This window comes from Rhea pennata, chromosome 4, assembly GCF_028389875.1.
Source record: "Rhea pennata isolate bPtePen1 chromosome 4, bPtePen1.pri, whole genome shotgun sequence".
NCBI lineage: Eukaryota > Metazoa > Chordata > Aves > Rheiformes > Rheidae > Rhea > Rhea pennata.
In genome coordinates, this window is record NC_084666.1 from 13940262 (window position 1) to 13953517 (window position 13256).

General features: G+C 37.9%; 1 protein-coding gene across 1 annotated transcript in view; it reads right to left on the reverse strand.

Annotated features, from left to right (window-relative positions):
- Nucleotides 1-13256, reverse strand: part of STK32B (serine/threonine kinase 32B) — a 161479-nt gene that overhangs the window by 55687 nt on the left and 92536 nt on the right. The window contains exon 4 of the mRNA XM_062574564.1: nucleotides 12095-12268. Coding sequence (XP_062430548.1) covers nucleotides 12095-12268 — 174 coding nt within the window. The remainder of the gene's footprint in view (nucleotides 1-12094; nucleotides 12269-13256) is intronic.

Here is a 13256-nt window from a genome sequence, read left to right on the forward strand (position 1 = left end):
ATGCCATCCTGCATATGAGTGGCTTTATAGTTTTGATATACGTAAAATGAGCTGCCTTAATGCAGGCTTGGAGGCAGAGTATATGCCTAAAAATAAAACTACAGCTATTTGATTAAAAACCTGACCTGCCCCTACCTGATCTGCCAGAAGCAGCTGGCAATTATTCTTGTGAAATCCACCAGCAGATGGATTAATTCTAATTAACAGAAGGGCAAATATCTGATTTTATGCTGCACTTGCTCCTGCCAACCTTTAATACTTCAGTTGTAAGTCTCATAATACTTCTCTATCTCCAGCCTCACCTATGCTGGGAGGGAAAATAATAAATTACTTCTAAGAGTAAGTATGAATGCTTTTAAAAAGGAAATTTTACTAAGAAACTCCCAGAGTAATAGGTATATGTATTCTTGGAGACTGCTATTTAAGATAGATGAGGCCTGATGGTATACAACATTTGACCCAAAACACAACTCATATTCCATTATAACATCTTTTAAGAAGACTTTCTATTCTAGGACAGTAGACAACATAAGGCTTGGAATCAAACAGATATTAATTCCAGATTCTCTTGAATTTAGATAAGGAATGAAAAACTTTGCAGTATTACTTGGGCCCACAGACTGTAGTAGTAGCAACATCCTGGTTAAGATTACTAGACTAGAATACAGCACAAATGAAAAGTAGGCTCTATGCAGAGAAATTGTCATTACTGTAATTGCTAGTCCTGAAATTATTGTAAGGATTATTCTTGCTACTTATTCAACTGAAATTAGGGGTGAGATTTAACTCAAAAGATACTTAGATTAGGTTATTTGAGTGTAAATTAGGTGTCTATATTCCTATTTATAGTCAATGGATGTCTAGCCAATACAGTCACTGGAGTGTGAAGAACGAACGAGATGACTAAATGTCTATTTTTGGATGAGCTGAATAGCTTTTTAGATTCCATTGAGTGTATTGAGTACATATCCACTTGCTACATTGGGATTCTAGATAACCAATTCAAATATAGATACTATATTTATATCATGGTGAACTATGAAATATGTTTTTAAAAACATAAGAAAAAACTTGCAGGATATTTGGAATTATGAAAACAATGGAGAATGTTCTTGAGTCAAATTATTGTAATGTGTTATCACAGGCAGGTTTTACTCCTACTCTCTACAGGTGTCACGCTTCTGGTGCTCTTTGTCTCGTTCTTCTTAGTTTCACACAACGAAGAATACAATCATTCACACACAATAAATTGTGCCATAGCTAAAATAGACTGCACGCCTAAGAATTCTCTTAATTGGCAGCATTAAATAGAATATACTCCTCATCTGTGGGAGGAGAGTCTCTGAGTATCTGCACAACCTTCTGACAGACTGAGTTTATGCCAGGGATGTTGGAGGAAGGAGCCAGGGTTCCTTACTCCCTCTAGACACATGGTCATCTCAAACCCAGCCATCTGCAGTGTCCAAAGAAGACCAGGCATTGCCACACAGAGCTCTTCTTAAACAGCAGAAGCCACCTTTCATCTCAGGGAGCAAACATCTGTCTGACAGATTGAAACTGGTGATCAAGTATTTCTTAGAAGGGAAGAAGACCAGGCAATGACTGAGTACTGTTGTTTTCACTACTTAAATAATTACTCTGGTGTAATGTATATGTTCAAAAATCTGGAAAACTCAGGCTTAATAATTCCTTTTCTCAGCTTTAGTTCTCCTATATTTTATTTTTTTAACACTATATCTTCTCTTCCAAAAATCAAACATTCAGTAATAATGATAGGACAGAAAACTGTTGGGTGGAAATTAATGTCTTTGCCTGTATGTTCATAATTTTTAGTTTCAGTTGTAAAGGTACTGTGGGAGTCAGGGAAATAACCTAGTATTTTAATTAGTGTTGAACTCTGTGTACATGCATAAGTGCGTGTGTCTGCATGGGGGTCTGTCTGTAGAACATTTCTGTGTCTGTGAGTAGATTTGCAGACAAGAGTTGAAAGAGCACCATCAGGGGAAAATTCTGCAGTGTCTCAAATTTAACAGAGGCAAGCTGTGATCTCTGTAGATTTTAAAGTCATAACTCTAGATAATTAATACATTTAATCAGTATAAAAATTTAGAAATACAGCATTCTGGCAATAGGTTTTCACCTCAGCATGTCTTGCTAAGTGACTATATTGGTAGTTGTTATTGATTACCATTAAGTCAACTACTCTTGCTTGAAATGCATTCAAAACAGATGTCTGTTACTCCTTGAGTAAACGTGTTGATTACACATTTTCTAGAGGACCATCTCTAAATTTTTATAACAACTTGCAAAAGCAACATAGCAAATCTAGGACTGCATTTCTTCACATGAGTACCTCTTCTAGGAATACACAGGAGAAATTATTTTTCATGCCAGTGTATTAACTCCTATCGGCATGAAGAACACTGGGAGAGGTTTTTCAAGGTTGGTGAATAAAGCCATTTGACCCTGACAATAACAGAGATATATTCAAAATCAGTCAATTTTCTGGTAGCCTTAGCTCCCAACTAAACAGCTGTACATTGGCACATACCACCATTTCCCCTATTACTCCACTCCTCCACTTCATAGTGCATCTCTCAGCTTCTCCACACTGCCTTCAGTCACTCCTGATTTTGAGAGTCAGAGACTGCTCCTTTCTCCTGGCAGATTTCTCACTGGCCATGCCCCATACCACACTCTGCTCTCCCCTGTCCTCAACCTTCCCAGTGCTTCTCTGGCATCTTTTTCCTCTGCACTTCGTACAAGAGTCCTCTTAGTGTATTCAGCCTTTTTCCACTCTCTGGAAATGCCTCAAAATTATCTTCTCCTTCCAAGCTGCTTCATCGGTGCTTTGCTTATTCCTTCTCCAGTTCCCTGCCACCAACAACTTCCTCAAGCTCTTGAACAGAGAAATGATGTACTTTTTTTCTTTGGTCCTGTCACCAATTCCTTTTGCTCTTGCTAGTGGCTCTTCAAGCAGTAGCTACTCGGTTGTCTGAAAAATCAGCCATTTTCACTGAATCTCCCAACTGTGAGTTCATGGGCCAAACATTCAGAGCTTAGTATAAGATTATCTGAGCAATTTGTTTTCCTGACACTGTTAAAAAATATACCTTTTGCTCAGTTATTTTTCTTGTGGTGTTTTTTTATCATTCATTAAGTTTTTTATCATTCCAGTTCCACTGCAGACCATTTGACATTGAATGATAACAACGACAGAAAAAGATGACATTTTAAGCTGTCTTAGTTTTTATTAAAAACTAACAATGTTTGGGGGTCACATAAAGCCAAAGAGAGATATGCTTTGAACCTTAAAATGTGTATGATCTGAATTAAATCTGACAGCAAAATAGAAATAGCATCTGTATATAGGAAGAGGGCCCACAGTTTTATTATAAGAAACTCATATTTATCCTTTAAAGAACCTATGCTCATATTTAAATACTCAAGCACCCACCACCACCACCAAAGAGTGCAAAATATGCAAAAAGGAAGAATATCACTGAAAAAAAACAGGAGAATAGAACATGATTAAACACAGAATAGTCACTGTGAAGGCAAAAAATAAATGACAAGAGCTCAGGAAGCTGTTTCTATCTTTAGACTACAAAGCAACAGTCTCTACATTCTGAATTCAAAACTGTGCCAAGATTTCTTTTGTATAGTAAGATCAACAAATAAATAAAGGAATTAAAAATGGTAGCCACTGGAGAGAGGTTATTTCCTATTCATGTTAATCAGACTACAAGAATGATTTTGATCATAATATAATGAATGACTGAATTCACCACAACCGAACCCAATGAACCTCACTTCATTAAAAGTTCTAGTGCTGTTCCCACCTAGAGGAAGTTCAGCATGTTCACAAGACCCTCGTTTAGCAAGGTCCTTTCCCTAGGAACATACATAACCTTGCTGAGTGTAAGGGCACCGTGACTGCTGAGCTGCAGGCCTGCCCTGCCTCCTCTGCCCCTTCCTCCTCTCTGCAGAAGGAAAATGTGAATTCTCCCCTGGTGTCGACAGGAAATTTCCCCCAGGGATCCGTGTGTGTTGTGTATGCATGGGTTGGAAGAAGCTGGGATGCACCGGTAGGACTGTCCTGCAGCATCAAACTTTGATCTGCTGAGCTTTCTCCTCTGTAAAACCCATCCAAGGGAGTTGGGACTGGTACTTGCAGAGTTTGAAGGTAACCTTTAGGGAATGCCCTGATGAGCCCCCAGACAGGAAAGAGAGAATAAATGCAAGAGAAAAAAAAGAAGTTAAGAAAGCAACTTCAGCAGAACAAAACTCTCAGCAATCAATGTCTTAATTACAGTTCCTGCCTACCAGATGAAAAGTTTTGAAGGATGAAAATTCCTCAGGTGATCAGCGCTGTAACTCCCACTCTTTCTGAGCCCTCCATACATCTGCTATGAAAAATTGTACAACTCAGACCACTCTCACCTGGAATCTCAGGTTGTCCTGAGAGCTGCTCAATACATTTCTAAGAGAGGAAGAAAGCTTAAACCAGCAATATTCTTTAATGAAATGTCTTCTACCACATAATGGACAATATACTCAGTTTCTGAGACATAAAAATCTACTACAGTCCTAAAAAATTAATGTAAATGTGCACTTTTCGCCTTAAGTCTTTGTTATTTTGCCATATTTTAAAATGAAGCTTACACTATAAGGAAATCTCCAGGGGAATGATAGAAATTCCCTTGCTCACCCAAGCTGAAGAGGTGATGCAACCGTTAAAGCAGAAACAGGCACTTGTCCATCTGCTCCTACCGGTTTATATTTTCCTCAGCCTGAAGTTTACTACCTCATTTTTTCATATTTGTTTTCCCCATCTACTGACTTTAATCAAAGCTTTTAAATTTCTTCACTGAATGTAAATAAGAATGACTCAAGCACATTGCATGCAAATCTGCAACTTTAGCAGAGATAATATGTCTATGTTCAGTCACGATGAGTGATGTCAGGTGAAATTTCCAAGGTGCTAGTATCAAACATATCAGAATATTTTTAGAATAACATTAATACCAATTCCTTCAGAGAAAGAATTGATGTAGTATCAGAAGAGCTTTGAGTCTCAACCTCTCCTCTTTCATTCAGACCTTGCTTCACTGTTAATGTGACCTTCCTAGCAAGGGGAGCCTTGGCTTATCCCCTCCTCCCCTCATAGCTGGAACGAGGAGGCTAGGGAAGATGCACCATCCTGGCTCTGAGAGGAGAATCAATTAATATTGTGGGTACTGCAGTGTCTCTCCAGAATAAAGGCCTAATCATTTAAATTATTTATTCAATGTTATCTAAAATTTATTATTAATACTTTTAATTACTATACTTAGAATTAAAACATTGATGTACTATCAATATTTTGGTTCTCAATAGTATGCAGCAGCTGAGAAAAGATGTTGTACTAAAATCATTTCCAGCTTTACAGTAATACCAAGAAATCTGTAAAAGATTTCTGCAAAAGAAAGATGGTTCTAGTAACACTTACACTGCATTGAGCAGGAAGATACCAGTAATATCCTAAAGCTGAAAACTAGCTTAATGCAGATCATATTTGTGGATGAAAACCTGAGATAACCTTCAATATAGAGCAGTGCTTCAATTCGGTCAGAATCTCCTACTTTAGTGTATGAACCTATGAAAATGATTCATGATCAAAATTTTAACAGTAGGGTCGGGGAGGAAGGAAGGATTTAATTTCATTATCCATCTATGGAATGATAAACTGTGGAAGTAAGAGAGAGACATGTATTTTAATATATATCATATATCCTGTATGCTACCTGTATAACACTTTATAAAAGGTAGGTTACTGTAAAGGGATTATTAAAGAAACCTAGAAGGAGAGGAAAAAGAATAACACAGACAGGAAAAGGCAGCTGTTAGAGATGGGAGTGCATTTGGCAGAAATTAGAAGCAATTCATAGGCAAGTAGCCCTAGAACAAATGTAAAGGGCTTTGAGAAAGCCCTCAGACAGACAAACAGAAGTGAAAAAAACAAAACACTGATATACAACCTGCCAGACTGGCTGGCAAATAGGAGATGCAGAGCTTGGAGCCAATGAACTGGTGTATAATATCCAAATGGACATTACAGGTTCCCTTTAAGCATAGTTTACAGAAAAGAGTGTACAGATTAGATTTTTCCTCTCCTGCCATAAATGTCTGCGATGATAGCCTGAATCTTTTTGTGAGGTTATCTGCATCTCTTTCTAAACTACAGAGACTTTCAGATTACTAACTTCGACTGGGCATCTAAGTTTCAGATGATGTAGGGCTTGCAAGATGACATTTCCTTGGCTAAACAAGGTATTTGAAGCAAGCACATTGTCACAACTTTGCAATAATGAGGAGAAGCAGCATGAAACAAATCCCCCCTTCCCTGTTCTCCCATGCAGGGTTCTCCCACGCAGCACCAGCTTCATCTATTCACTTGCAAACTACCACGAACAAAACAATCTCCTGTTGATGGCAGTATAGATTTCTCCATGATGGGGTCTGAAAGCAGTGAGGGCATGGCAGGATTTCTTCTGGTGCCCCTTCTCCTGATATTTCCCAGGTATTTCTCCTGAGTGGAGAAAGGTGAGTGCACTATACACAAAATACGAGAAAATATAAGTGCCAACGGCAAAATTGGACCATCTGATGGGGCATCAAGTGTCTTAGAGGGTTTTCACGTCCCTTCCCTAACAATAACCAATCATTAGTAACCTAGTCTGTTCAATCTCAGTGTATTTTCAAAGTAGCTTCATTTATTTGCAGTATGTCATCTGGTAAATGGAATAATTTACTCTTTTTAGTGTTGCCAAACAAAAGTAAAAATAATTCGTTCTTGTTAAAGAACTCCCTTCAAAAGTTGAAAGGCTTATTCTCTGCATATGCGTATCTTGTGATATCTAACGCTTTTTACAGGACTTAACAGAAATTTAAATACCTTTTGTGCCTAGAATTTGTAAATCACTTTCTTTTTGATTAGTGCTGGTTCATAAGAATTCAGCAGGTTTTCTGTGCTTTGTGGCTTGTATGGCTTTTGTTTTTTATCTGGGTTTGATACATTTTCTAATTTGCTTCTCTTACATGACATTTCTCAGTTCCTGCAATTTGTCCTTGGAAATAATGAGGGTTTGCACTTGTTTAAAGAACACAATAAAAAGAAATGGGAGAGACCTGGGAGACAAATCAACAAAATTCAGTGAATAGGCTTCTTAACCTGTCATGAACCTTAGGAGTACTTTAGGAACCTTAGGAATAATAGCCACACTGTGGTTGCCTTTTCCCATTTCATCTGCTCAAGATCCTTCTATATTTTTTCCTCATGCTTACCAGAAAGAAAATGAGTGTGAGCTCTTTTCAGTGTGAACTGAAATTCATAGGAACTCTGTCCTTTTAACACGTCCTGGCAAACCTCAGGATGGCACTGTTCTGCCTGTGACATCTCTGAAGATCGATAAAGGGAGAAGGCTCTGTTTTCAAATAATTCCCAGTTATCTGCTGCTGACATGCTAAATGGACAATTTCATGAGGGAACCTTTTGAGTAAGAAGGTGTTCTTTTGGTGCATGGCTCCACAACTAAAACTGGAAAGGCCTGCTTTAAAGAGAGAGGATTTAATCATTTAGACATATTTTCTTATTTCACCAAACTGCTGGATGCCTTGAAAGGCTCAAAGGTAATGAACAAACTGGAATCTTCTAAACCGCAGCACAGTGTAGCAGTGCTCAACTAAGAGTACACCTCATCTAGCTGGTAGCAGCAAGATACTCTTATTCTGCGGTGGATCAGCTGGCACAGTGAAACATAATGCTCAGTTTTGTCACCGTTTCCCATTAGCTGCTACCTGTCCTGCACTCTAGCTGGACAGCCGTTCAAAAGCAGAACTTGCAGGTATGTGAAGCAGAGTGGTGATTACACTAAGCACGTGGGACAGACCCGTGACGCTGAACAAACCCAAGGCATGTTGTGCTTCTACCAAAATTTTATATACACATACATACACATATATGTGTATATATGTGTGTGTGTGTATACATACACACACACACACACACACACACACATATATATATGTAAATTGGGCATCCATATCAAACAGTTCATGCAGCACACTAAAATTATTTTGGAACATTATCATAATTTTCTTTCCAGACACCTGCCACATCCAGCCTCATCCTGACCAAACCTTGGCTTCTGACAAAGCCAAGTGATGATGCAAAGTTGTAAGGGCAATGCAGTTAACACTTGCCCCCTTAAAGAGAGAAAATGTGTTTCTATTGACACGAATGTCTTTCTATCAGCACGAAGCATATTACTTGGAAGCACCCTCAGTGCCACAGGCCTGGCACTGCTCTGCACTGGGGCTTGAGCTGCAAAAGCCTCCTGAGAGGTACCACATCTCCGCTATGGCTAGAAGAAAGAGTTGGATGAAATTGTGCAGCCTACTTTAGTGAGGAAGCAGGTGGTTTTATTAAAATGTATGAACGGCAACATTTGTGAAAGGAGGAGGCTGTTACTCATGTCTGAAATAAGTTTATTCAGCCTTTGATGGGAAAACTTTTATCAAATACATTATTCACTGATATTATACAACCAGCACTGGAAAGAATATGTTTAGTCATACAGCCCTGAAACTTGATGTCAGCTAATATAGAACGCTGGATTTTGTTTGGCATCTGGGAACGAATGAGACCACGTGAATTACCAAGAGCCTTTCTGTACATGCTGGATCCAAGGGTCTATAAGAAATACTGGTCAGGAAACTTATAAGGGATTATTTATTCTTTTAAAAAATAAGGTTAAATATTATAATAGCAGGACCATGGGGAAATAAGAGTTTGTGAAATAATGCACAGTTTAGAGATGTCTCAACATTAAATTAGTTATTGTGTAAGTTAAGTGAAAATTTGCCTAGAGTAGTCTTCAGATCATAGCTTGACAATGGTAATTTCTCTTTTTAAAGTATTTGTAATTCTGGCTGTACATTTGTGCAAAGGCAAACATTTCCAATAGAGCTACAAGTGAGACAGAGCAGCATTCATTCTTGTGCCATAATAAATATGACCACTATTGTAGGACTGTGTGTGAAAAATGCGGATTTATATATATGTAATTAATGAAAAATTATGATTTTCACAAATACACCAGAACAGTAGTTCTCCTTACTCTATGTATGGTTAAAGTTGTCACGGAAGAATCACTACTTCTATTGCTGAAATGGCTGCCACCTTTAAAAATGCAAAGCTAGCTATACCAGCAAATTGTTGGCAGTACAAATGCAGACAGACAGTATGGCAACTCCAACAGCAACGGGCTTAACACTGGTCTAGACATTTCTCCATTCATTCGTACATGCCTGATAATTCCTTGTCCCGGCACTGCCACTTCCCTTCATAATAAATTTCTGAAGCTGCAGATTAATCTTGAAAAAACAATTCTGTCATGTCACTGGATCTAATAGTAAGGGAAACCTGTACACATTTCATACACATCCGTAAATACTGAGGAGGAGTAAAGTTCTTGACTCACACTCCATATATTCAGCTCTTTATAAAACCACAACTTGAAAATCCACCTACCCAATCCAGTGAATCACTGAACTATTCTTTCTTTGTAGCACAGCACAAAATTTAGGAGGGGGCTCTCTCAATGGTTTAGTGACTCACTAAACTTTTTTTTTTTTTTTTTTTTTTTGTTCCTACAAATGCACTCCTTTAAAAGTGAAAGCTCTGATACTGTTTTGTAGGTGAACATGTGAATGCTGACTGGTAGGACTTTGGCACAAAGGTTTTGCTGAGGTCTGCTACCATGAGGTGCAAATACCAACCAACTCATTGGTGTAATCTCTGACAAGGATGATATATTCGCAGTACTAAAGTAACAGCCACATGTTTCTTCACTGTGCAACACCGCTGGCTTAACTTCTTAACCAAATGAAATCAGCATTGCACTTTTGATGCCAGTTACGCTAGAGTGATTCATGGCACCTGAAGATCTGCCCAGCAAAATTACATTTCAGTTCACAGCTGAGATGAGGCAGAAGGTGATATGTGCTGGGACTTTCCTAACTAAATGTTCATGCCATGTTCATTGGCACTTGGATCATTTAGGGTTTTATGCTAGTTGCTGGGAAGATGGGAGAAAACAGGCTGCTCACACTACAGCTAGGTGGTTTGGGTAGTAAGTTAGGAGGAGTGAGAGCCACCTTCAGCTCTCAGGGCTGCCCTGTTCTTCTAAAGTGCAGTGGAGTCCTGAACCAGACCTTTTACATCCTAAACAAGAATCCTAACTAACCAGCAAGTGACATCACCTGCAGGCTAAGAAACTGGTATTTTATCACAAGTTTGGTTTTGTGAAAACTTTCAATGTGGAATGAAAACAAAAAACAAACCTCAGAACTTGCCATCAGCTGGAGTCAGCAACTTCCACCACCAGGTCTACCTGCTGCTGGGACCCTGCAACGTTCATACTTACCTTCATGCAAATCAGCAATTTTTGAAGTCAGTGGTGTTACTTTATAATACAACTATCACAAAAAAGAGAATCTAGTTCTTAACATTTGTGATAAAGTAATACAGAAAAGAACAAAAGTTTCTTTCCATCTGGGTTTTGCTCAGTTTTACAGCTGGACTATGACAATGCAGACACTGTCGTGAAAACTTGCAGTCGCAAATACTTGGAGCCGGTCTTTCATTTTCTCAAGACATTTGCCACCTTATTTAAGCTGTAGACTTTGTAACAAGTAACAAAATACAAGTTTTGATTAGAAACTGGATTCTTTCATGAATGTTTTGACAGCTGATTTGCATAAAATGTCTCATCATTAGAATGAGGATGAGGAAAAATCTCATAACTTTATTTTTCATCAAGAACATTTCTTAAGGCATAAAAACAAAGGTCAGATGAAATTCTGAGCTTGTCTTTTTAAAACATTCCTCGAGAAAGGAAAACATATACAGAATACATGGAATTGTACTGAAATAATAAAGTACACTGGGGATACAAAATTGCAGAAAATGCTTGCAACATTTGTGGGATCTCTAATTGCAAACAAAACAACAGTTGTGGTGTTTATTTGAATTTTGTCTTGTTTAATTTCAGTATACAGGACAACCACCTGCCTCTGTATCTCATTTCTTATCAATCTATCTGATTTCTTATCAATCTATCCCTTTTCAGAAAGTGAATTCATACTTTTTATTGGCTCTTTACTATGAAATCATGAGATAGCTATGCTAGGTGGACAGGGTGACAACTCTCAATTAATATATTTGGAGGAATTTATTTACATTGGTCATGGGTAGATCTATAGCTCAGATGAGTTCATTTTGGCCTCTGAAATTCATATCCAGCTTTGATGACTCACAAAACTGATTCTTTTTCTATTTAGACCACTGCAAATCAAGGAGAAATAAAGTCTAAAAGGAGAAATTCAGCCTAAAAATAGTAAAATAGAACAGGATCAAGCCCATCATTTTATAATTCCACAGTTGTTGTGCTTACATCACAAGAGACCTTGCTCCCCTACCTTAATTAAATACTGACTTTTTTAAGGAAAACAGACAGACTCTGATGCTTGACAATTTTTGGTCACAAATACTGTGATTACTTTAAATTCTTCAAAAGTAGTAAAAACAGAAGTTTGTTGATATCTAAAAAATGTACAAAAAATCACCACCTATTGCTGGTGCAATTTATTTCTGACTTTTTCTCTTTTTTTCCTCACCTCTCCTCCTCTTTTTGACCTTCAAACAGGTTCAGGAAGCTAAAAAATTATTCTTCATTCTCAGCTTTTGGTTTTGTGACCTTTTCCTGACGTTGTGGTATGAAGTTGTTGTACTGAATTATAACATGCATGGGAAGGAAGGATATGCATGGAAATGGGGCTACTGAATGGCTGACAGAAGAAAAAATACTTAATAAAACAAGAAACCTTTTCAGAGCCAAATTCTACCCTTGGATACCTTTGTGCAACAATTAAAACTTCTTAAATGGGTACATAGGTTTTGGATAAATGAAACTATGTAATCAGATACAAGATAAAATTCCTGTGCTCTGCCAAAAGCAAGCAGTCCATGCCTCAAATAAAATCCACTCACCTGTGAATGATGTGGTATCTCTGCAAATAATCCAGGGAAAGTGCCAGCTCACAAATGTACAGCTTAACAGTTTCTTCATTAAAGTGAACACTCTGCTGCAGATGGTAACGCAAATCTCCTCCAAGTAGGAGATCCACCACCATGAACATGTCCTCTTCATCTTGAAAAGAATACCTAGAAGGAAGAGTCACAGAAGTACCTCAGAAGTAGATTTATTCATGATAAGGCCCTAATTTGTTCAAAAGTAACACTCCGATTTCTCCACTGCTGTATGTAGCACTTGAAGCCTGCCAGTCCCCACACTCCCCAACTATGGCCAAACTTTGATGGTGGTGGGTCTCTTTGCATATTCAAGGCAAGCAGAGCTTGAAATGCAGGTGTACTGCTATCTTGATTTCTCTGACCATAGATTAACACCTAAATGTTGACAAAACAGTATTTAAAACACCTTTCAGGTTTACTGGGTTTTAGATAGCTATGTACTCATTCAGTTGGCAAAAATGGCCTCCTAAATAACAGCAGTTAAAATGAGGCCAGAGAAATGTACTTAGTTTTCACACACAAAATACTGTAGCTCCTTACCGATGAAAAGTATCATGGCAAGATATGAACCTTATGCCCTGGAGGTATATTCTGAATTCAGTAAATGTACATGATGTTCTCTTACTGTGTATTCTCTACAGCTTGCACTGTAGCTTCAAATTCAATAAGAAATAAAATTGTAATTGTACTGCCTAACATTACATATTGTTTCAGTGTACAATTTATATTTTATGAACCGATGGAGTCTTCATGGTTATTGACTGAATTCTTCTGGATCCTTTCCCAGAACTGCTCGTTGGATACTCTAAGGCCCAAATTCTGATCTGATTTAAATCCTGTAAATCCAAATCTATAGACAGCCAATAAAAGTACACAGTGCTTGGGCAAGCAGGAATTTCCATGTGTTTCTACTTATCTTGCCATTGCTCTATTTTCTTCTGATCTGACAGAAACTCTCTGGTTTTCATTTCTGAATGCTGACTTTCTAAAATCTAGTATTTTAAAATGGGGAATTGTGAATATCTTGTTTCTAATATGAAATCACTCTTGTCTGTGAAATAGTGTTAGTATTCATTTTGACTTAAAGTTGTATTAGCTTATATCAGTTGTAGGTATGAAC